The 23,437-nt window shown below is 47.8% G+C and overlaps 2 protein-coding genes across 4 annotated transcripts in view; one reads left to right on the top strand and one right to left on the bottom strand.

The window, feature by feature from the left end:
• LOC126548047 (zinc finger CCHC domain-containing protein 24-like) overlaps positions 1-23,437 on the top strand; it is a 226,764-nt gene that overhangs the window by 2,696 nt on the left and 200,631 nt on the right. The window contains exon 3 of the mRNA XM_050196128.3: positions 1,528-1,692. Coding sequence (XP_050052085.1) covers positions 1,528-1,692 — 165 coding nt within the window. The remainder of the gene's footprint in view (positions 1-1,527; positions 1,693-23,437) is intronic.
• The window catches only part of LOC126548046 (sodium-dependent multivitamin transporter-like), a 35,478-nt gene continuing 26,693 nt past the window's right edge, over positions 14,653-23,437 (bottom strand). For 2 of the 3 annotated variants that reach the window (XM_055063370.2, XM_055063372.2), the window contains 3 exons: positions 21,062-21,165; positions 16,114-16,241; positions 14,653-15,149 (listed from right to left, as the gene is read on the bottom strand). In XM_055063370.2, the coding sequence (XP_054919345.2) occupies positions 14,851-15,149; positions 16,114-16,241; positions 21,062-21,165 (531 nt within the window). In that variant the 3' untranslated portion in view covers positions 14,653-14,850. Of the gene's footprint in view, positions 15,150-16,113; positions 16,242-21,061; positions 21,166-23,056; positions 23,230-23,437 lie in introns of all 3 variants that reach the window. The other variant, XM_055063371.2, reaches the window with a different exon arrangement.

Raw genomic sequence — 23,437 nt, 5'->3', positions numbered from 1 at the left:
AAAATTTCCGAGCCTTGGAGCAGGAATGCAGAGCGAATGGTTGAGAATTGCTGTTATTAGTCGAACTGAGAGCGATTAGCGAGAAAACATTCAGTGCAAGTTAAAAGTTCGGGATCTCGGTCTAGCTGACTTGAGAAGAACGTCAGATCGGGCGAGTTCGTGGTCTTGCGCAATGTTTAAGAACAGCGCTAACGACACAGGACGCAGAAAAGAGAATGGGACACCCACGGCGCTGGCTAACAACTGCATTTATTGGATAAATACGATTGCTTTTTTTGAAGCCTTACATCAAGCGTGCGGGCATGCTCAATGTCAATAAAATAAAAATAAAAGCACTTGTCATTCCCAAAAACATTGCCTCGAGGTCGTGGGTGAGATTAACATCGCTGTTCACCCCTGTTCAACGGGCCCACTTCTACTACTGTCAGTGTGAGCAAACAGGATTTTCGTGTCATCAAAGTACAAGAGAAGTGGCGGAAGCATTTCACATAATGATAAAAGGTATTGGCTGTGTTAGTCAGCCTTCTCACAATCGCTCCCACATTACCCTCCCCCATAGTCAGTAGGCTCGCTGGCCTTCGAGGGAGCCCCGTTACCGTAGCGCACTTCAACCCGGCCCTCTCTTCCTTTATGACGGGGTCAAATGCAGGAGCTGCGTGAGGGGCCACGCCCATGTGCAGGCTTTCTAGATGCGTGCATGCATAGTTTACGAGCCGCACGTCTTAACACACCCACCAACCTCTGGAACACGGTTCCAAGCAGATTCAGTCTCTGTAAGCGCGCAGAATTCAGTGTCCACATTAGATGCAGCCGCATCTACATTTTGGGAAAAGCCACCAGCTGTCGTTCATATCCGTGGTTACACCACAAGAAATGGCCGAAACTGATGAACTTTTCCCACCTCTTCACAAGAATTACCTACATTGTAAAAACTTAATTCAGTTAGATTGGACATGGAGTTATCGGTCTTTATATCGCTTTAACATGTCTACAATGTGTCTGGCCATTCTCGTTCGGAACGCGCAATGTGGAGCGGATATGTTCGAATCTTTGTACAACGCAAGGCTGCCTATAAATTATCGTGCCTGTAAATGCGTTTAAACGACTGAAATGCCAACGCCCGCTTGCTTTTGCATAAAATACGTCTACGAAACGCGACTAGAGCAGCTGCGTCTTTGATGATGGTGATGACGCTTTGTTCAAATGCGGATGACTCGTCGGTATACTAGGGGCAGTGGGGTCGTTAATCCATGTGAAGAGCTTACTGGTACAACACCGCACCCAGTGCGTCCTCAGGGCGCCAGTGATTTTACAAATGCGCTTTCAAGTGCGGGTTGACAAATAAGCTTTGTATAAAGCTTTGTCTCTCTAGCCGACTAGTAACAGTCTATCCGTCGTCAGGCGAAATGTCCAGTCTCGTAATGCATCGCTAGTTGTTCTAAGGGGCAGTGCGCGTATATAAGGCAGCCTTCTTCGTTGTGTGCGGTTGCATGGCGCTGGAGAACTGACTTGGGGCACCGGACGCAGGCACGTCCGAAAGGGGAAGGCCTCACTCCCTACCAGGGCAAGAAGCGCTGCTTTGGCGAGTACAAGTGCCCAAAGTGCAAACGGAAGTGGATGAGCGGCAACAGCTGGGCCAACATGGGACAGAAATGCATCAAGTGCCATCTGAACGTTTACCCACACAAACAGGTAGGCTCGCATGCCCCTATAAGTTATTGTTGCTTAACAAGGCACATTGCGGAAAACCCCAGAAGCAAGGTATTGCAGGCCTGGGTTGGACGGCAATGAGCTTTGCTTCGCTTCCGATGCTGTTTGATCACGCTGGCACCAAATGATAGTGTCCATTTCAAGGACATGGGAAATTTGACTTGACAGGATAATAGTGTTTCTCACCTTACTTTCTTCTTCTTTAATTTCTACCGGAAGTTTGACTGCGCACAATGCACAACATTTTTCAGTCAAACTATAGGACTACGCTGTAACACAACAGACGTAACTCTATCTGGACAGAGCAGACATTAAGACAACGGTGACACGGAACCTTTCCTGCCCCATTGCGTTCCTTCTCACTTTTATTTATTTATTTCACAATAACCCTATAGGCCCTCTAGGGAGGGCATTACATAGGGTAAAGGTTACATCGGTCTAGTGAACAGTGCGTAAATGTAAATACAATGGAAAAACAAAACTGGGACAAAATTAATTACAGTGCATCAACGTACAAACACACAAAAAATAATAAAAAATAATGATAGTTATCAGAACAGCAACTCTAAATGATTTGTACAAACTATGACACTGTCGTGGGGGCTTTGGTTATCGGCGCATTAAAAAAAAATTGTTTACATATCAGAGAGTGAAACGTGATATATTAGGTATGCATGGTACTGCGTAGAGCGTCTGTAAATTTCCAGGCATTTGTTTCGGTGACAATGTGCGATGGCAGATTATTCCACTCTTTCGCGATGCGAGGTATAAATAACTGACCAAATGCGAGGGAATGACACATTATGCATTTGACTTTGCAAGAATGGTCCCGACGCAGAAAAATGGCTGAGGGTTCACACATGAACTCGTTATGAAGAGATACGTGATAGTAGAGCTTATGGAATAGTGTTAAACGAGATATTACGGCGAAGTGACAAGGCTTCAAGCTCGGTGCGATTTTTTAATGCTGTTACACTGGTTTCTCGTGAATAATCTGAAAAGATGAAGCGTACAGCATGGTTCTGCAGGGCTTCTAAGTCAGTTATTAGGTATGCCTGATGGGGATCCCATATGGCTGACGCGTACTCTATTTTAGGGCGTATTAGTGTTGTGTATGCCAATTTGCGTAAGTGTATACGGGAGCATGCTTGAGGTTATGTTTAAGGAAACCAAGCGAACGGTTTGCAGAAGCGAGGATATGGTTAATGTGATTATTCCACGTCAAGTTAGGCGTTATTCTATTATAATTTATAAATTCTTGTATAATGCTTAAGCCACGTTGTATGCCGCAGAGGGAACGATCACAAAAAGGACAAGACGACGCAAAAAAGTGTTTGCGCTGTACAACCCGAACATCACGAACCAAAAATGCCAAATTTCCACTATCTTGAGATTGCTTTTCGAACGCGAAAGTTCCTAGGTCCAGATTCTCGATGCTTCTTCGTGCTTTAAAGAAAAATTCGTAGTCAATAGGGTCTCTGCTCACAAAAAAGCTCTTGCTCTAGGTTTGTTCGTAAGAGCAAACTCTAGTCAATACTGACTTTGGACGTATCTTTAACGAAGGCGGCTAGCCAGTGGTAAAGAACACGAATGAAAATACTTGCGAACACGCCGCAGGTGCTTGTGCGCCGGCACTTCATAAAGTAGACTTACTTACAAAAGTCTTTTCGAATTAGCGCACTTACGCTAGGTCATGCCCATATAGCTCTCATTTCGTGAAAGCTCTCTGTCGTTGACCGGCGCCCCCGTTATCATTCGATCAGCCATCGCTAGTGGCAGGCATGGCCGTTTTACTTACCAACAATTTTTATGCTGTTTACACCAGCCAGACAAAAAGGGAGATCGAGTCAACTTCGTGGGATCAAATCAGCCTGCTGGGGCTCACCTGAATAATATAGCTGGTCAGGCTGAGTCAACACGTCTGCACGGTGTAGGTTGGCTCACGCCGGCCGGCTTTGCGAGGTGCACGGAGACGCGTACGGGTTGGGTCGATGGTTCACAGCTGGCCAGCAGCGAGAACTATAGACTCCCCAGTTTGCATGCTCTGCCGTGACGCCTGCGATTTCACTTCACCAGGGACGACTTCTGGCTGCTCACCAATCCGTTCGTCAGGTCGGATAATAGAAAGGCACTCTCCCTCCGATTCTACTCTTGCATTATACATCCGCAGTTCTCCGTAGTTGGTGTCCGCGATAACGGTGACGTGACGACGAAAGAGAAGCGATTGCCGCGGACGACGAAAGCAAGACGGCTGTTTGCTTTGTTACGCGGCCCTGGGCCTTTGTTACCGTCGCTGCGAGTCTGCAAAGCCACCTGTGGCAACGGCATCTAGTAATCACATACCAAACATTCCACGAGCAGTCTCATCTCCGGCGTATCAGCAAGTATTAACACGACATTAAGTTTAACCTAAATCGCGACGGATCACGCGTAACCTTTCTCTTTAGTGTTTCTAGATTCCGCATATTTTATATCGCTTGCCCTCGCTACGGTGCGCCTAAAAAAAAAAAAAAAAAAAAACGCTCGACCGCCTTAGATAGACTGGACAATCGGCCCTTGCAGGAAGGCATAATCCTCGGAGGCTAGTCGAGACCGTCCTAAGAAGAGAATTTGTTGGAGGCAATGTTGCGCATCTTGAGGACATGCGTACTGAGTGACCGACTTTGAGAGTTATCGTGCGCTAGAGCGTGCACATATGCAATATCCCCATTTTTTTTCTCTGCGTGTTTTAATCTAGTTCGTCTCTCCTTCTATCACCTCTAAATTTACTTTACCCTCTTGCGCCGGAACAGGTCAGCCGGTGGGCTAACCTTACTGTCTTTCCCTCTCTTCCTCTGGTCTTCCCTGCCTACAACCTTTCGCAGCTTAGTAGCGATAAAATAATTTCTGCAAAGCTATTCGCGTTCCGCAGTGACCAGTGAACACAAGGTGATGTTTGAATCTGGATCGGGATTGGTGGTAGTTTGTTCGCGTACAGTTTTGCGATCCGCGAGTCGCGCAAATGCAAACGAATGCAGAAAAAAATGCTTGTGTCCTAAATAAACAATTCGGACTGGATGAATTAACTGTCGTAGACGTTGTTACGTCCCAGTGGTCAGTATATGTGATTTCCTGAATTCTGTCTGAATTTGACATCGTTTGCCCGTTGCTTAGAAACCTTCAGCTTTCATCCACGCACACTCAATACACTTTACCGTAGCGCAATGAGAAATCCGGTAACGCGACGCGCGGACCGAGGACCAGGGCAAGGGCGAGTATTCAGGTGGAACCTTGAGCAGGATGGAGCACACAACGCGCAGGTTAGAATGTGTATATATTAGTGTTTTCTAAGAAGAGCTGTTTTTTTTTCGACGGACTAGAGGACTCCTGAGCATACACTGAATCAAATTGAAATGCTTGTGCTATAAGCCAGGACTTCGTGGAACGTCAATTATGTGATGCAACTGTAACGCTACGTTTGATATAAGACATTGAAACAATATTTGCGGTTATTTGAAACAAATTAAAAAAAAATAAAACTGGAAAACAGTCTGACCAGCGCGAAAACATTTTTTCAATGTCTTAGGTCAAATTTATTTTGAGCGTTTTTTTTTTTGGAGTAACAGGTTAAACCGTGCGGTGCGGCGCAGTTCCCGCTGCATATGTAGCCCCAACGCTGTCGAATAACTTCGTGGGCCTTTCCTTTTTTGTGTCAATTGTGCGAAAGCGTAAGATACTTCTTTGTGAAGCTATGTGCCGGCATGAGTGTGCATGAACTTGCTCGCGGGCTGCGTTTGTAACCGTAACAAATATACGTCGCTTATTTATCAGAGGCTACTGTTAGCGCCTGCCCCCAGAAAGAGGGAATATTGGATGACCATACATAATTTTTGAATAGTCCCCTTGCTTGTCTGTATTCTTTGTCCCGTTTCGCGAATGATAACTTCGCTTACTTGCTGGGTATACAAGCTGGGTTTATTTTACAGTGGAATGGCTCCTGCGAGCGAGGCAGCTAAAGCAACCCGATATACATAATCCTTTAAGGCACTGTGTGCACAATTGCACACGCCAAGATAGCGCATCGCGAGCTGAAATGCACCGTTGAAAATAATATTTGAAATGTGTCGCATGCATTTTAGAACACTTGGGATTCGACCTGGGCTGGAACTTATAATTTAAAGTGCTTCAGTAAAACGAGTTGGAAGGTGGACGGGTGGGTGTTTACTCTCGGCGTCAGTATGTCTTCATGTAGGGGGTTTAATTTTTTCTTTTTTTTTCATGATTTTTTACATCAATTATATTCTTTAAGCAGCTGGATAGGCTCAATTATGCTAGGCATGAAATAGCTGATATTCTAATATCTGACCTTCCTTTAGTGAGTCCTCGCAAGGAGGATACATTCTGCGCGCTTGACAAAACTCATTCAAGAATTGAAAAATTCTTAATCCTTTTTGCAATAGTACGTTTTTATGATACTGAAGATGCAAAAAAGAAATGTAGTGAGACAACGTCTTCAACGGACAGGATTATTTAGCGCCTAATGGGGCTAAGTTTCTCGGACAGAAACCTATAGATGCTGACGGTGGGTTCTTGGAATGCGGTGTCTTGCGTGCACTGAAGCAGCGGTGTGTCTTTCGGCCTGAGGCGCGGTAGTGTGTCGCTAGTTCACAACATGTCCAGTTTCGTTTGTGCTCATAACGAGCGCACACAACCTTAAAAAATGTTTGATATTCTCACGGTCCGAAAAATGTACAGCTTTGCAGTGCACGCAAAGCTGTACATTACTCTGTGCATACCTCACAGTGCTCATTTAGTCCCAAGGAGAAAGTGAATCCACACAACTATTTGCGTTGACGTTGAGGCTTGTCCCATACCTAGCTTCGTTTTCGATGTTCTTGTACCTACCTATGGAGTACGTTCGCTCTGTTTATACCTAAGCATGGGGAACCGGACAAACGTTGTTGTATATAAAAAGGTGCGCTGCGCTTCCGCGCTTTGTGCCTCGCATGGTAGGGTAGGGGGACGTGGAAAACTTCCGCCTGGAGGAGCCTGCAGTAAAACAAGCAAGGAAAGAGGGTTCCTAATAGCCTACAGGGGACAGGTTTTCCCCAGTCGAGCTTCCAAGACGCAGTGTTTTCTGAATATCGACTCACAGCTGTTGTGAGTAGTCTTCTGCGCTTACTGATTGCCGCCCTGCGAGGGATACTGAGTTGATGAAGAAGGCTTGGTTCAACCCCGCGTGATGTCAACGTCAGAGGTGCTCAGAATGAAGATTTGCCCGCCAAGCACGCCAGACGAATCGCACCTGCTGCAGTGCCAGCACGAGAGAACTCTGCGAAGAAAAAAAAGAATAATAAGGAGGCCTTGCGAAGGACGCAATGCGACCACTACCCGCTTCACGCAACAACTCATCGTAGAGGGCAAACGAACGAGTGGGCGAAAGGTCGACCCGCCGCGACCTCTAGTAGCTCTCATTGGCATCGGCGTGGAAGAGACCACCGGCGCCACCGGTAGACCAGCATGCTGATGCAGCCGTGCTCTTGGAGAGAGCAGTCCCGCTACTGCCACCGCCATGAGAAAGGCCGTTGGCTCCTCTGACGGAATAGCAACTTGACTCATCGCCTACTGCCCAGATGTAGAACTTGTTATCTGTTTGTGCCGTATCTTGACTCTTTTTCTTTATTGACGGGATATAAGGAGATGTTGGCGCACGAATACGGCGCCGGCTACTCCTTGGCTCTTGCATATGTGGTACATGCATATACAGCTGCAACATATAAGATATAACAATATACAACATAGTTGCAACAATGTTGTGTTCTCACATACAAGTCAAAATAACAATGCGAGATTGCAAAGAGGCTCTTAAAGAGAGAATGCGAACAACTGTGTCACATAAGAACACAATAAACACTAAATCAACGATGCTATAACCACAATAATATCCCATATATCTAACCGTGTACTTTGCGATTTTGTTACCCCTTCTAAAAGTGTAATTTGCTCAAGATATCTGCATTCGGTCTATCACCCATTTGGCAAAGTAATTTCCAAAGTTTGTTTTAGTTTTTACCGCAGTAAAGGAAATGTGCGACAAGCAGTTACGTCCAGGACAAAAGTTATCAGAACTTTCTTTCTTTTTTAAAGTTTTCTTGGCGACTATTCGCAAGAGAGTCGTTAGGCTAGAACTGTTCATCAGAGCTGATGTCAGCCAATTGTAGGAGTAGACATAATAGCAAAGGCGGCCGGTCAATGGCAAGCAACACTTACGGCCGAAAAGCTTTGTGAATTCGGCGCCTTACTCCTGGTGCTACGCCGACGATCGTGCTTGGCATCTCTCCTACTTCTCTGGAGCGCTCGGATGCTGGAGACTTTCCTGAAGGCTTCGCAGGGAAGCCATCTTGTGAGCACATTCGCCTATACCTTGCTCCTTATTATGTACCCGGGAGTCTAATTTACAGAGTATAGTGTGCGTAGGTCCTGTGTATCATTGTCCGGCTGTGTTCACCAGTAAAAATACGTTCGCTGCCATTATTGGCTACTTCTGCATACGAACTGACCTAAAGCCACGACTGCCCGAATAAGGTCCCCGGATGTTGCGGCGAAGCAGTCCTTAATAACTGTGCATATAAAAATATTTTTAGTCGATACCGTATTAGCCAAGGCGGACGTAGGTAAATATGCGATAATCACTTTTAACTTATTAAATAAGAAAATAATTTATTCATTACTTGAATAAATATGTTTTAGAAGATGTCTCGCTTCAGGAATTGAAGTTAGTGAATGATTAATTATGCGCTCTAGAGGGATACCTGAAACCAGGACTCATATTGGAAGTCGGCATGCAGTGAGTAAGCGGCCACGTTACTCACACGCCATAGCAAACATGCCAACTTCGTATTTCGACTTTGACTCAAGAGCGGCCCTGCAGTCCCTGAAGTGTCCACGCACGCAGGAACAACGCGTCATGGACATTAGACGTCTATGCATCACAGCGCTGTTCTGCAATGGCTAGCGGCGCACTGCGGAATACAAGGCAACGTCCAGGCTGACCATGCTGCCAAAGCTGGACACGTCATTTTGAAAGAAATTTTCAAGATAGCTTTCTCGAGGAAAGACGCGGCGACACTGGTATCTGCACACGCTTGGCGTTTCCAGCGATCCCTCTAGACAGATGCACGCATGATTGCGTATGACCTTTACATGCCGCGAGGCCTCAGTTGACAAGACGAACCATGCCTACATCGCATCAGGCTGAACGTGGCCTAGACGAACTACTTCAAGTGCAAGATTATACTGAAGGACTATCCAGCGTGCTTTGAATGTAACGCCCCCTGAAGGCCGGTAACACGTTCTGTGCGACTGCTGCCGCTACCCATCAGAAAGACAGTCTTTGAAGGCGGCACCACACCTGCAACTGTACCCAAGCTTGCAACTGCGGCCCATTCCCGGCCCATGACAAAGCACCAGCTGCGCGTTACGCGCCACGAAAACCCTGCTGACGTTCTTGCGGGCCACGAGCCTTAACGAAACTTTGTAAATATATCTATAAGGTATATGCGTGCGTGTGTGACTGTATGTACTGTTAAGTGTTTATCGCTGTTTATATCATACTCGTCACCCAGCACCTCTAGTAGCATGGCCGGCTAACATCTTGCAATATGATTCAAACTTGTATCTCTCACTCTACTCTGCCAGCATAGATCCCGAGCAGAACGCGTCAGATAGGCAGTTAATGCAGATTGGAAGATATCAAGAAATGAAACCGCCAATATTAACATAGTTGACGCAAGCGTGAAAGTATCGCTCCAGCTACGGATGCCCAAAACTTAGTGCCGGTACGCAGTCCGTAGGACTGCGTATTGCTACCACCACCGTCTACGCCAGGCAGAACGTTTCGTGCCAGAAGACCCAGTTTCCCCTCACTCAGGCCAACGCGATAACGATACACAAGTCGCAGGGGGTCAGCTACACCGAGGTTGGCGCACGAAAGCGACAAGTGCCATTCCCTCAAGTTGATGTACCGTTAACCAAAAAATATTATTGACCATGAAATACGATAGGATAGGATAGGAATAAACTTTATTTGTCCAACGGTTGTTGATGTTGGTGCCCGGGGCTAGGCTGCCAGGGGTCCATCGCCCGAGGAAGATCTTTCGAGATCCTCGGCAACGGCCCTGGCCCGCTGGACGGCCCACTCCTGGTCTTCGGGTGCCTCGCTGAGGAGGGCGGCTTGCCATCTCCCAGCGAGGCGCCCCGCTTCAGAGGGTTCCGCTGTTGTATTCCCCCTTCCTCTTTGTCCTTGTTCCACGTGGCGTTGGCATTCCCAAAGCACATGGGCCATATCGGCCCGTTCGTGCTCGCACCACGGGCAGCCGGGCGACGGGTGCAGCGCGGGCCACAGGCGGTGCAGGTGGGAGGGGTTGGTGAAAATGCCCGTCTGCAACCGTCTTAGGTCGACCGCCTGAGACCTGTCTAGACGCCCGTGGGGTTGTGGATATTTTCTTCTTTCTTTCCTGTAGTGACCAGTCACCTCTCCGTACGTTGCCGGAAACTCCTTGACATCGCAGTCGGCGTCCGCGTGATCCCCAGCTCCGTCCGCCGCGATTTGTGTTGTATTGGTAACGGCAGCGGCCGCGTCAGACGGAGTGGCAGCTGCCGTCGCCGTCACTCCTCCGCTGGGGTCCCGCACAACAACAGCAGCGGCTGCCCTCTGGGTGACCGCGTCGCGGCGGGTAAGTTGCCTCGCGACGAGGTGGGCGCGCTCGTTGTGGTTGGGTGGAGTGTCGTTGCGTCTTCGGCCGTTAGCAATGTTGGTGTCATTGTTGCTGTTACTGCCAAGCTCCCCGACGTGCGCGGGGAACCACTTGAGGGACTTGTTTGTAATGGTGCCGGATCCGAAGTCCCCGGCCCGGGCGTTGAGCATGCGCGCCACATCCGCGGACACCCAACCTTTGATGTAATTCCGAATTGCTGATTTGGAGTCGCTGATAATCAGGTTATCCTTCGCACCTCCGTGGAGTACCGCGAGGGCTATGGCCATCTCTTCCGCTGCTTCGGCCGATGGCAGCCTCGCTGATGCCGTGACTCGGATCGTTCCCTTTGTATCTACGACTGCCATGGAGAAGGCGGGCGCCGCCGCCGTCGGCCGGCCGTGTCGATGTTGCCGTTGTTGCTGCTGCCGTTGTTGTCGTAGTAGCTGTAGTGGTGGTGGTGCTGGTAACTGCGGCTCGCCTCGCACATTCCCTTGTAGCGGTGGTGGTGGTCGACGTTCCTCGTCGCCATCAGAGTCACCGACTGGCCGCGGGTACCTGGCTGCATCGACGAGAGGACGCCTTCTTGTCTTCCATGCTTCTCGAGGATTGCTACCGCCCTGCGTATACGTCTTTGCACGTCATGCACCGGGTGCATATTCTTCGGCATGTTTTCCGTCTGTATGGCGTCCCTGACTTCCGGTAGCAGTGATTCTTTCAGTCCACGCGCCTCGTGATATCGAAACCCGAGCAAGTCCAGGATTCATCTTCCCGTTACGGTGCTGGACAGCCTCTCCAGCGGCGCGATTCTCTGCGCCTCGGCGATCTCCTCGAGCGTGTTGTGTACGCCCAACTCGAGGAGCCTATGGGTTGGCGTGTACTGGGGTACTCCCAGGGCGGTCTTGAACGCCCTGCGGATCGCCACGTTCAGCTTGTCGGTTTCGCTCCTGTTCCAGTCGGCGTATGCGGCGACGTACGCTTTGTGGCTCAGCGCGTACGCCTGTATCAGCCTCGTAACGTTGTGTTCCTTCATTCCTTTCTTCTTGTTCGCGACCCGCCGCACGAGGTGTGAAATACGAGAAAAAAACCTAAATATCTCCGCATCCTCAAACTCAGCCTGGTATTTGCATTTCAGGCCTCAACAAGAATATGCTAACAACATTGTCGTATACACTTTTACTGGCTACTACTACAGGCTGCTCGGAAATTGAACGTTTTCTGAGATCCCGTGGTCCGTAAACATTTTTGGTTGACAGTACGTGGCACTGTCCAGGGCTACCAGCCTCGAGGGCCTGTACCTGACGAACGCGAAAGATGATTTGAAGTTTCGGCACCTGGACGGCTTCGTTGACGGGCGACTCATCGACAAGATGAACAGGCTCGCCAAGCAACATCTGGGTACCGCCGTATACCGGGCCGAGGCCTTTGCGCGGTACCACAATGAGAACGAACACGTCAGGCTTGCCGCGCTCAACGTGCTGTTTTTAGACGCCCACGTTGAGGAAGTTGAAAAAGAGGCTTTGCTCACCCAGACCGCCGTGCTGAGGTTTTCTGAACACTGGAACGACGAGCCCACTTTCTATTAAGGGGTTCGAGTGCGTCATCCACATGAAGCGGCCCGAGGGCAATTAAGCGTGCCGGCGGGGCCATTTCAAGAACAAGGTCGTGCACATCTTCACCGTTGGGCCCACCCACCTGCGCCTGCCGCCCGACAGCGAGGAGACATTGATACACAGCCGCATCGGCGACGTCTGCGTCACGCCCATTAACTACAACGGCAGCGAGATCGAGCTCACCGCAGTCCACCTCAGCCCCGGAGCGCCAAACGAGTTCATCGAATGGTTCATATATATATGCACCTCATCATTTACTCCAAGACCGAGGTGATTTCTCATTACGATAACTCCGCCGAGAGGAACATGCTCCTTACCATTGCCGGCTCCTTCAACGTCGACCTTTGCAAAACCTAAGAACGCCCGGTTCTTGGAGTACATGAAAGACGACGTCGATGTGGAGAGGGCATCCCAGGGGCGTTATAGATCACTTCCTCGTGAAGGGCATTCGCGACTTCCGTCAAACCAACTGCGCTTCCTACTTGACTATACATAGGCCTCTCGTCGTCATCGCAGGCGGCCGGTCCCCGTTTGTGATGGCGACGAGGGGCTTAAGAGTGTTGTTCTCAGGTCGTTACGGAAGTGTCAACAGCGGGTGCCACGCCCATGGACATGTGTTCGTGATATGTGTGTGCGGATATAATCTGTATGTATGTATAGGACTTCACCTGTAATGCATTCAATTGTAACATATGATTATGTGTACAAATGTATATACAACAAAATAATCCTACCAGCATCTTCGAAAAAAGATCGCCTTCTACTGCGTTCACATTGCTTGAACTATCATCGCATTACCGTCGACAGCCTTCGTCAAAACGGTTCTTTTTTATTTGCTGCTGCGTACGCTCACGTCACACACACAACTACTCGACTTACACAAACACGTTCTTCCATCTAGTAACACTTTGCGCAAGCCAAAACAATCCTGCATAGCACGCTACATCGATTCTGCAATCTTGCATGCCCAACATCGGCTCCCACGGTCCGTGGCATCTGCACATTTTTTTGCCATCGTTATATGCTTCCCGAAAGGCAGTGAGTTGCTGCACAGCCAATTGTCGAGTGACAATAGTAAAACAAAGAACGAAAGTATTGAACAAACTTATCCATCCCGCAAATTGCTGCGCAGTCCCTTATTGTCACTTTTGCGAACCATTTCGCTTCGACTGAAGTTACCCACGCGTGAAGTGCCTCATGGAAGGCACGCCATGAATCCTACGAATATGCGGTTTCTTTAGTTCTGTCTTTCCTCTCGTTGCACAACACCTGCGTTGTTAGAACTTCGCATGCCAAGGCGACCAGCCTCTCGGCATTCCTTGTTGAAATTTGCCGTAAGGGTGTGCCTACCGTCAAGTTGAATGGTGGCTTTTTTTTTCTCTCTTTCTTTGACAAAGGGACGACTGTACGAAAGCGGACACCACCTCGGTACAGTTTCGTAACTTTTTTTTTTATTGCTTTTCGACTGCGAGGCGTGCTACGAAGCACGATCTGAAAATTCCTTCCTGTCGACACCCATCGTGTCCAGTTTCTGCCCGTCAAAAATAATCGGCACTTCCTGCACAAGAAAGCACGTGTCGTACGACCGTTTCGAAGGCAGATATCAGTGTCAGCACGCAGACATGCGCGCGCACACTCACACTCACACGCGTCCGCAGAGGTGAATACGCATGCACGCACACATACCACGTGATCATTTTTCAGTTTTCCGGAATTTTACAGCGAAGCTGTATATGACTAAGACGCCATGTTGTATACTTGTTCGTGCATCAACAAATAAAAAGGTCCGATCCCGGAGATACTGGGCCGACACACGGCGGAGGTGAAGCAGGCTTCAAACACTTGCCCGGATAATAAATAAATAAATAAATAAATAAATAAATAAATAAATAAATAAATAAATAAATAAATAAATAAATATGCATTGCTTCAAGTCGATGGGTATACTGGAATCGTTTGTGAACAGCCCATGGACTCACGAGCAGGAGGCGTTGCCATTTACGCAGAGGAGGAAATGTATGTACAGCCATACAGCCTTGATTCGCAAGAGGGCAGTGCCACCGACTGTGGGGATGCCTGTGCCGTACAAACGAAAGACGGAATTGTGATATCCGCAGTGTATATATATCTCCAGGCGCACCCGAGCGTGACATCGAGGAGTTTATAACCACGCATTTTGCATGGGTTAGCCGTGATGGCACTACCCCTGTGATGATGTTTGCATACTTCAATGTGGATATTTCAAAGCTAGACAAGAAGTGGTTAACTCAGAAAGTTCTAGAAGAGTTTGGTTTGAGGTGACACACCAATCCAAGTCACTCAACTACTCAACAACGGTCGTCTATAGATTTAAGTTTCGTCAACAATTTGTCTAAGAACCAGTCAGTGTATATCGCAGTAATCACAAAGCTATCGTCACTACCATTACCAAATGATGAAAATTAATACATGTACCCTTGTCTAACGCTGTGTGATGCACTACAGCTTCGCGTGTCATCCACCTTGAGACAGTGGAATGGCTCCCGAATTTTAAAAAAATTGCCTGTAGCAGGTGAGATAAATCTTGTCATTGAGCTGGATTATTTGAAAATGCGGACATCACTAGCCTCTTCTATACAATAATTAAGCTATCTATCGCAGGCGATCTTTAAAAATCCTGAGAAGCTTAAAAATGGCCACCCGGAATATACACAAGCACATATACCTAGTACATTTGGTAAACCAATAATGAGCCATTGATAATGAGGACAACAGCTTTAGGATACAAATAACAAGACCTAATTGAAAAACTGGGGTCATTGGAGAAAACCCACGACTGAGTAATGTAAAATACGATGAAGGCCACTTAACATCCCCCGGAATCCTCTCGCGCAAAGGGAACGACCTCTGACAAAAAATGAACAGCACTGCGGAAGGAGAGGTACATGTAACGGGCCTGGTACCAAGGCGCGTTCAAATTTATTATGACGTGTGTGTCGATCACAATAAAGTAGTGTGAGCTTGTTCACACTTGCGTTTCTTTCGTTAATCGCTCGAGTTCTTCCCTGTCGACAGCCAACTTGGAAAGATCTTCTGGACTGGAAGATCTTCTGTCCTGAAAAAGCAAAAAAAAAAAAAAAAGCAAGAAAGAAAGCCGATGTGCGTCTATATACTTAGAACATGCATTTTAGCAGTCTAATGTGAATTTGCTCATATTTCTTATCATGCGAGAACCTGTGAGCCCGCATTCACAAGAAAGTTCTTACGCTAGAGTTTGAATGCTGATACGAGAGTTATTCTAAGCGAAGACGGCTAGCGCGATCACTACGAACAATCACTACGATTGGTAGAGATCACTTACGAACGAAAAGCTTTGCGAAGTCGCCCCCTAGAGTTCAGGCGAGCATCCCACCCTTTGGTTATTTTTTTACATTTGGTTCCTTTCTACGCCGATTATAAAACCGTGCTTGAACAGGCGGCTGCAGATATTGGAAGCCCTTCCCATAACCTATAAGGCCGCAGCGCCTCTGTAAGAAGTATGGCACTCTGCTCGAGTGATCTACAGGCGCGAGAGAAGGCAGTAGTGTGCGCAATAACCCAAGAAATGCGATGCGCCATAGACGCGCGAGCCATGGCTCTACCGCGGTCACAGTGCAACAGCGGCACAGATGTTGCGGAGCAGAGTGAGTGGCACATGGCGGCTGCCCGTTGAACGTTTAGTCGACGAGCAGCGCAGCGCGTTAAGGAAAGCAACATGACATGCCCGCATGTCACGCATATATAGCAGGCCCCACGCCTGAAGATGGCGCGTCGATGCAGTTTGGCACCGTCCCACTGCCGTAGTCCGTATACTTTTGCTTACGGGTGTACATCGAGACTTTGTGCTATGTTAATGCTTACTCCCTTGCTTTAGCTATACACGAAGAGGGTCACTCCCCCGCTTCTGTTTTCCGCGAGCTGTAATGGCACAGTGACGCGACGACAGCTGCTTCTCTCTAAAATTTACTGGAATGCATACGTATACAACAGCGTCGCGCGGATTCAAGCAGTCGTTCGTTACGTTGCAAGTATATACACACCATGGACTCCGGCGCACTGGGTGTCGGCTCGTTGCTCTGGCTGCCACGGCGGCGTGTTGTTTTTCTCCACGCAGTACGGATTGTGTTGTCGACCAAGTGCTCGTGCATAGCGGCAGTTTTCTGTCCACCTGAAACGGGACGTCGGAAAGCGAATTGTGAAGCTCGGTCATTTTTTTTTCATTTCTTATCGCACTATACTTAGGCTTGATTAACGCGAAAGTGTTAATCACGATCGAAAGATCGAACAGCGTGCACGGAAGGTTCAATTTCATTCTCAAAACGATCATTGTTTATCTCAATATACATCAGAGACTTTCACAACTTAATTACCTCAAATCCAAAACTATTTATTGATTATAACGCAACACGTATAGAGTAACAGAAAGCTGAGCTAGTTGGTAAGGATTCATTATGCAAAAAAGAAGTGAGGCGTGCAGACAGGACACAAGAGTAGAGAAGTGGACAACACGAACGGCGTTCGTGTTGTGCACTTCTCTACTCTTGTGTCCTGTCTGCACGCCTCACTTCTTTTTTACGTATGGAGTAATTTCGACGTTGTCCGATGCGCCTTTAGCACACGCTGGCCTAAATAATATTCGTAACTAAAAATTAAATGACGGGGCTTTACGTGCCAAAACCACGATCTGATTATGAGGCGCGCCGTAGAAGGGGACTGCGAAAATTTGGACCACCTTGGGTTTTTTAAGATGCAACTAAATCGAAGTACATGGGTGTTTTCGCATTTCGCCCCCATCGGAATGTGGCCACCGTACCCGGGATTCGATCCCGCGATCTCGTGATCAGCAGCCCAAAACCATAGCCACTAAGCAACCACGGCGGGTAATGTTCATAATTGGTGCAACCCTTCGTTAATCCGTCTTAGCATTGGCGAGAACAACAAGACAAAATAACGAAGAGGTCCCGAAACGTAAGACATGCACTCGCATACTTAACCTTTCTGTTGCTTAATGCTTAACCTATATGTTAATAAACGCAAGTAAGCCGCCTTGGTGCGCTTTACAGCGCACGCGCATGCATTTGTGTCAAACCACTTGTTGAGCATGCACATGCATCTTTTGGTAGACGCGCACGTTGTTTTCTCCATGGCATGGTGGCTTCGCCACTGCGCTGCTAAACGCGAGGGCGCGGGATCGAATCCCGCATAAGGCGGCCGCAATTCGATGGAGGCGAAACACACACAAAAAAAAAGAAAAACGCCTGTGTACCGTGCATTAGGTGCACGTTAATGAACGCCAGTTGGTCAAAATTAATCCGATGTCCCCCACTACGACGTGCCTCATAATAATATCGTGGCTGTGGCACGTAAAACGCCAGAATTTAATTTTAAGCTCAAGCACAATGGCGTCTACATAATCAATGACGTTTCATTCAACAAGCCCGGCAACATGTCTGGCCACATTTAATGGTTTGCTTCGATTTCCTCGCCTTGATGTTTCTGAACGTACCAAGCGTTATAGAACGGCTGACGTAGAAAGCCCTTTAAGTTATTTTGCATTGATTATTCGACCTGTCGCGGTGGCCCTGTGGATATGGCACTCTAGGACTAAGCACGAGGTCGTGCGTTGGATTTCCAAGTGTCGGTAATTCGATGCGCTGAAATGCTAAAACGCTCGTGTACTGTGCTTTGAGTGTGGCTTAGAGGAAGCCAGGTGATCTCTTTCCCTCCCTCTAAATGATCAAGACGAACCCCGTGCTACCGATTAAGTCGTCTCTAATAGCCTGTGCGTTGTTTTCAACTTAAGGAGATGTATAAAAAATCCTAGAATGGAAAGCATGTATGGCATAACTGATTAAATCATGCAGGCTAGTAAATTGTTTGTCACTGCCCCGATTCAATGGAGATTCCGATAAATCATCTTCATAATTATTATTACCATCGAGTGCATCGCATCGTGCCACTTGTCACGCGATGTGACATGCGCGCCCCGTATACCGTTGACGTGTAGCAATTGCACGTAGCAGTTGCATGTAGCAGCTGCACGTTGCATGTAGCTGGACCTGGTCAACTCAAGCAGGCTAGGTGACTTTTCGTCACCGCCTCGTTTCAAAGGGGATGCAAAAAATTGTCATCATTATAAACAGCATCGCCTCACGCCACGGGTGAAGGGATGTGACATGTGCGCCGCGTAGTGCGTGTTTGCTTTTCGGTATACACGTAATGGCGCCTCCTCGCAAGGTACGAACCCTCTAGTGCGTGCTGCCGAAAATGGAACTCCTGTGGAGGCGCTTCTCCAGCTTGCGCTGTGACGGTGGTGCGTGTGCCGCGCATGCCTGTTACTTTTTTTAGGCTGCGCCATCTCCTGGGTCGACCCACAAAAGAGGCTAGGAACGTACCCGATACGCAAAAGTGGTGGTAACTCACTAAGGAAAACACGGGGAAGGCGGGAGATTGAAATTCAAGATGATGAGCAAAACGAGAACAAGGTGAAAGCAGTAGCCAGCGTTTCGGCAAGTGGCCATGAAGCGCCTTGAAGAAGACAAGTCCACTTGTCGAAACGTTGGCTCCTGCTTTCACCTTGTTCTCGTTTTACCCACCGGTAACTCACTGAGGAAGACTTGTCTTTAAAAAGCCAATATTATCTAAAAACTTGAGAAGGACCGCGTGGGGCACACGTGGATCATTTACTAAGATTACGGCGAGGCGTAAAGGCATGCGTACATCCCTGGTATAATCACGACAGCCTTATAGTATTCTTTATTGCAACATGTGGACGTGTAATTAGAGTGTGTGTTATTGTGAGCGGTTCTTGATATTTATTCCATATGGGTTTCTTTTCCTTCCTGAATAATTAGTTGTGAGTTAGATGGGTGTGTCCTATACGCAGGCGGCATATAGAACCTCTTCAACGAAAAGATCTTGGTGAAGGCACGTTTTCTGCTGACAAAGCATGCAGAGGTTTCGCCAGGTGATGCTTGTTTGTTCTCTTGTAAGTCTGATTTGCAATGCCATTTTGTAGGGAGAACCTGGCGAACGGCTGGGAGGCTGTTCTTGTTGGGTATTGTTGTATTGTTGTACTACGTTGTGTGCAGCTTTCGGTGCGCGCCTATCTGCTCTTTGATTGCCGGGTATTTCAGCCTGACTTGGGACCCAGCATGGACGAATAGGTTCATGTTGACTATTGAACTAGAGTTGTCACTTACTGGTGACACATGCTGAGATGTTAAGTACATGGCTTTTAATGAGTTTAATGAATCTGTACACGACTGCCTTTCTTTCTGTTTTCCAGCGACGATTTCATTTACTGATGTCGATAGACGTCAGCCAGCTGGCCCTTGCGCCATTGAACCCCGCACATAGTCAGACCTCTGCCACGTAAACTGATACAAATTGTGGTAGTCTGATGTTTTCTTCCTAGATTCCTTCCACGATGACACATCCTAACGTAGTCTTGTCTCTTGGACCCATCAGTGCGAAATTTTGTGTAGACGTTATATATTTCTGTTCTGAATTTCAGTTAATGTTGGCGATACATTGTTCGCGTGGGGCATTCTTTTTGCTTAAATCAGTTAATGTAAATTCACAGAACTGCGCGAAGTCTTCCCATGCAGTTTAGTCCATGTGGCCTCTTGGCAACGGATAGTGCTTTAATAGGAACATAATATTGAGAGTACTGTTCTTCAAAGGGCATTATCGTAGGTCTGATAACAAATGGCTTATTCGAGCAGCGTGTTCGTGTGCCACACTGTGTGATCATAGTACAACGTATGCATTCTGAAACTGGGGCCTAATTCACGAAGTTTTTCTTTCGCAAGTACTGCATGTCATTGCCTGGGAGCCTGCGGTGCCCACAATTTGCCGGCGTGTGCGTTCACGAGCAGTTCTAACGCGAATGTTTCTTTGTGCGTCCTGATGCATTTCTGAGCACGAAGGAAAAAAACTAGAAATGCTCTTCTATGTTCTGAAGAGGTGCTCGTGGCTCTGAACATACAGGCTAAGAACAGGCGATGTTCTGAAGGCGCCAGTGGTTAAACGCTGCCCTTGATTGTGTATTACAAGTTGAGAGGTTTTGTACATTAATGCCTATTTGGCGTAATTAAGATTGTTTCAAAGCGAAGCATTATTTGTCTCCCCCCCCCCCCCGCCCGCCCCCCGAACTCTTTGCCCACCCTGCTGTTTGCTGACGGGAATTGCCGTTTCCATCGCGCACAATAAAACTCTGCGCGGTGCCGAAAAACAAAGGAATAAACGAAACGAACACACAAACAAAAACATCTGCCTGGCTGCTGATTCGCGAGCAACTAGTCGCGCAGCTGGGCGACCGCCCCAGCGGATTCGTGACGCAAGCGCCAGCGAGGACGCGTTTATAATTGGCAGCACTCGTGGCGTGCTTGCTTCTCGGGAGGCTGCGCTCCACGGGCCTCGCTTAATGGCTACCCCCCCCCCCCCCCTTTTGTTCGTCGTGGTGCAGCAAAAGCGGCGCTGAACGTGCACTGCAGTATCTACAGCAAACGTAGCCCGAGGGTTGAGAGCCGAATTCGCAAGGAAATTTGTTCGTAAGAACTGCCACTGCATGCGCGCCTCCGCTATTCATATATTTTCGCATATATGACTGTTGGCTGGTGTCGGTCGTTTCGAAGCAGTTCAGCTCGTAAGCTGCTTATCTGGCCCCGCAACGGCTCCGCACTTGGGGCCCAATTCACTATAAAGCTTTTCGCTCGTAAGCGCTGTTTGTCATTGGTCGGCCGCCTTCGATAATAATGTAGTGCAATATCACGGTTTGTTGGCAGCAGCTAAGCGTTGCAGAAAATAAAGAAAAAAATGGATAAACAAGAAAACCACCCAAACAACAGACAAAAAAAGCACATGCGTTGCCAATGCATGGGCCGTCTAATGGCGTTAGAAGGACTTAGGACATACACAAGACATGAGCGAAGACGCTTAATTGTGCTAAGCTAATGTTTGGAAACGATCACGACGAGACAGTACCTGTGAGGAGGCTGATAACGACTCCTACAGCGATGGTCACGATGACGCTGAAGAAACTGCTCCAAAAGGATGAAAGACGGTAGAGCATGAAAACGTCTTCCGACCTGAAAATGCATGCGAGAAGTACTGAATGAAGCTACACCACTGAACACCTCCAAATGAGAACGAGGGGATATATTCGCAAAGCATTTTCATTCATAAATTATCTATGTCATTGTTTGGCCGCCTTCGCTAACAGTATCTCCAGCACCAGGGTTGGCTGGAATTTTCCCCTTTGAATAATACTGGCATAAGAGATTTTTGTGAATACGGACGAAGAAAACGGTCGACGAAAAAAAAAATAGAATACAGAAAATTAGAAACGCACTGTTTTGGTGCTGCATTCATCCTGGAAATTCATAACAAAATGCAGCGCTTTTGATTGTTTAAGGCGAAGTGAAGGTTACTGGGCTGTCACAATGTCTTTCTGTGCATTTATTTTTCCTTTTCTTCTCTCTTTTTTTTTTGACCTGACACTAGATCGGTTATAGACGGTATAATAATACTACGTCAAGGCGCCAACTGGCCTTTAAATTCACGTTATGAAAAAAGATCGATAAAAAAGAAAGAAAGACTGCTGCTTATTTAATGACATTGAATTGCATCCCAAATCCTCAGACCTTCGTAATAATGTTATGGAATCTTTTAAAAAAAAAACTAATTTTTTAACCAGTGAGGTGGTACTCAATGCGGAAGACGTTTCTAGAACGGGCTTGGCCTAGACGTCGCATGGGTTCATATGAGAACTATGATACCACACAATGCATCCTCATTTTACTCGCGGTAATGTAGCAAGGCGTTCACAGGTATTATTTAGGCATTTGATATTTAGGCATATTTAGGCACGTGTAAAATGACATCACCAGCGGAAAGGCTGCGCATTTGTAACCCAGAATGTTAAGAGTAAGCGTCATTACAAATGAACAAATAATACCTCACGGCTACTGAATTACCATAGGCCAAGTCAATTTTCAAACTGACGCACATCGGCTTGTCCTATCAGAGCACGTACACCCTTCGTCAAAATTACTAAGCTAATAGAACGCGAGTGTAGCTGAGTCATGGCCACGTCATTTCGCATACCCACGCAACTGCTGGCTTGGGAAAGCCCCGGACAGTGAGAGCGAAAGTTGTCCTTCAAGTTCAGGACGTTCAAGCAATGCCTAAGCGGCAGGAGGGATAATTGCACATCCTAGAATCAGTTTCCATCGTGCGCAGGGTGGCTTCGTTTCTTTCGACAAAGGCTGCACGTGTGGTGCGTGCGCTTACGCTGCACGCGTCGTAATTCATTGTGGCTATAGTGAGGCGCTTCAGTGCGACTGCTACACACTGGCGCTTGCAGTTAAAGCAGAGACACGTACGCCATGGCCTGCGGATTCGCGACAGAGAGCGATGCAGGGAATGCGCCACGCGGACCGCTCGCCGCTTCGTTTCCGGGTCGCGTTTCGACGCACTTCAGCTTTGGACAATTGGAACAACGGGTGGACAGCCAGACGTGTTAGAGGCGCATGATAGATACGGACGGCTGCCGGGCGGTGGGACAAAAAAGAGAAGACCAGAGCGTCACTGAGCCTTGTCTACCTTTTGTCCTTTGTCTGCGGTTAAACTCCCTTTACCTGTGAACCGGCAGCCAGCTAGCTCAATTGAATGCCGTTCGTTTTGCAGCAAGGTTGCGGGTACGACCCCGCCGTCACTTTGCCGCGGCGATTTAAGCGAAGTCAAACAACGCAGGTGAGGTATGCGTGGCTACCTCTTGTAACGCTCATGTTGCAAGTTGCGCCCAATAAAACACGGAAATTTTTCGTACATTTCTCGCCATTTCTCGAACGAGCCTTATCCGATGGAGTCTTATTATGTATAGGACATGAATTAGCGAGCATCGTCACTTTGAGCTATCGCTCACGCGGGAATATAAAGGATAACTTCTAACACGTCGACTGCCGGATATGAACGTACCCTGGAGAGTCCGTCGTATTTGTCGGATAGTCTATGACGTCAACATCAGTCGTATTGTCGGGACAATAGTCCAGCGTTACCGGCATGCGAAGAGGAAGAATGCCGCTGTACATTCTACCGATCATGTGCCACAACTGGAAGACGATGGTCAGACATGCCGCAGCTCCAGCTCCCTGCAGAAGAGAGTGAGCGTCGACAAGGATGTTAGGTTTACAGATAACTGTGAACGTTTCCGGCAGAAACGACAGCGCATGCGTTCTGTGCCGTGTCATGGTCAACCTGAAGTGAGAACATGACGTGCGCGGCAAAGCGCGTGCCTAAACAAAAAATACCATTTCGATGCTCTCGAAGAAGCCAGTGAAAGCGGCGCCTGGCGACGCA

This window comes from Dermacentor andersoni, chromosome 1 (genome assembly GCF_023375885.2).
Source record: "Dermacentor andersoni chromosome 1, qqDerAnde1_hic_scaffold, whole genome shotgun sequence".
In the NCBI taxonomy this organism is placed as follows: domain Eukaryota; kingdom Metazoa; phylum Arthropoda; class Arachnida; order Ixodida; family Ixodidae; genus Dermacentor; species Dermacentor andersoni.
Note: the sequence above shows the minus strand (reverse complement) of the source record. Positions and strands in the feature narration are given on the sequence as shown.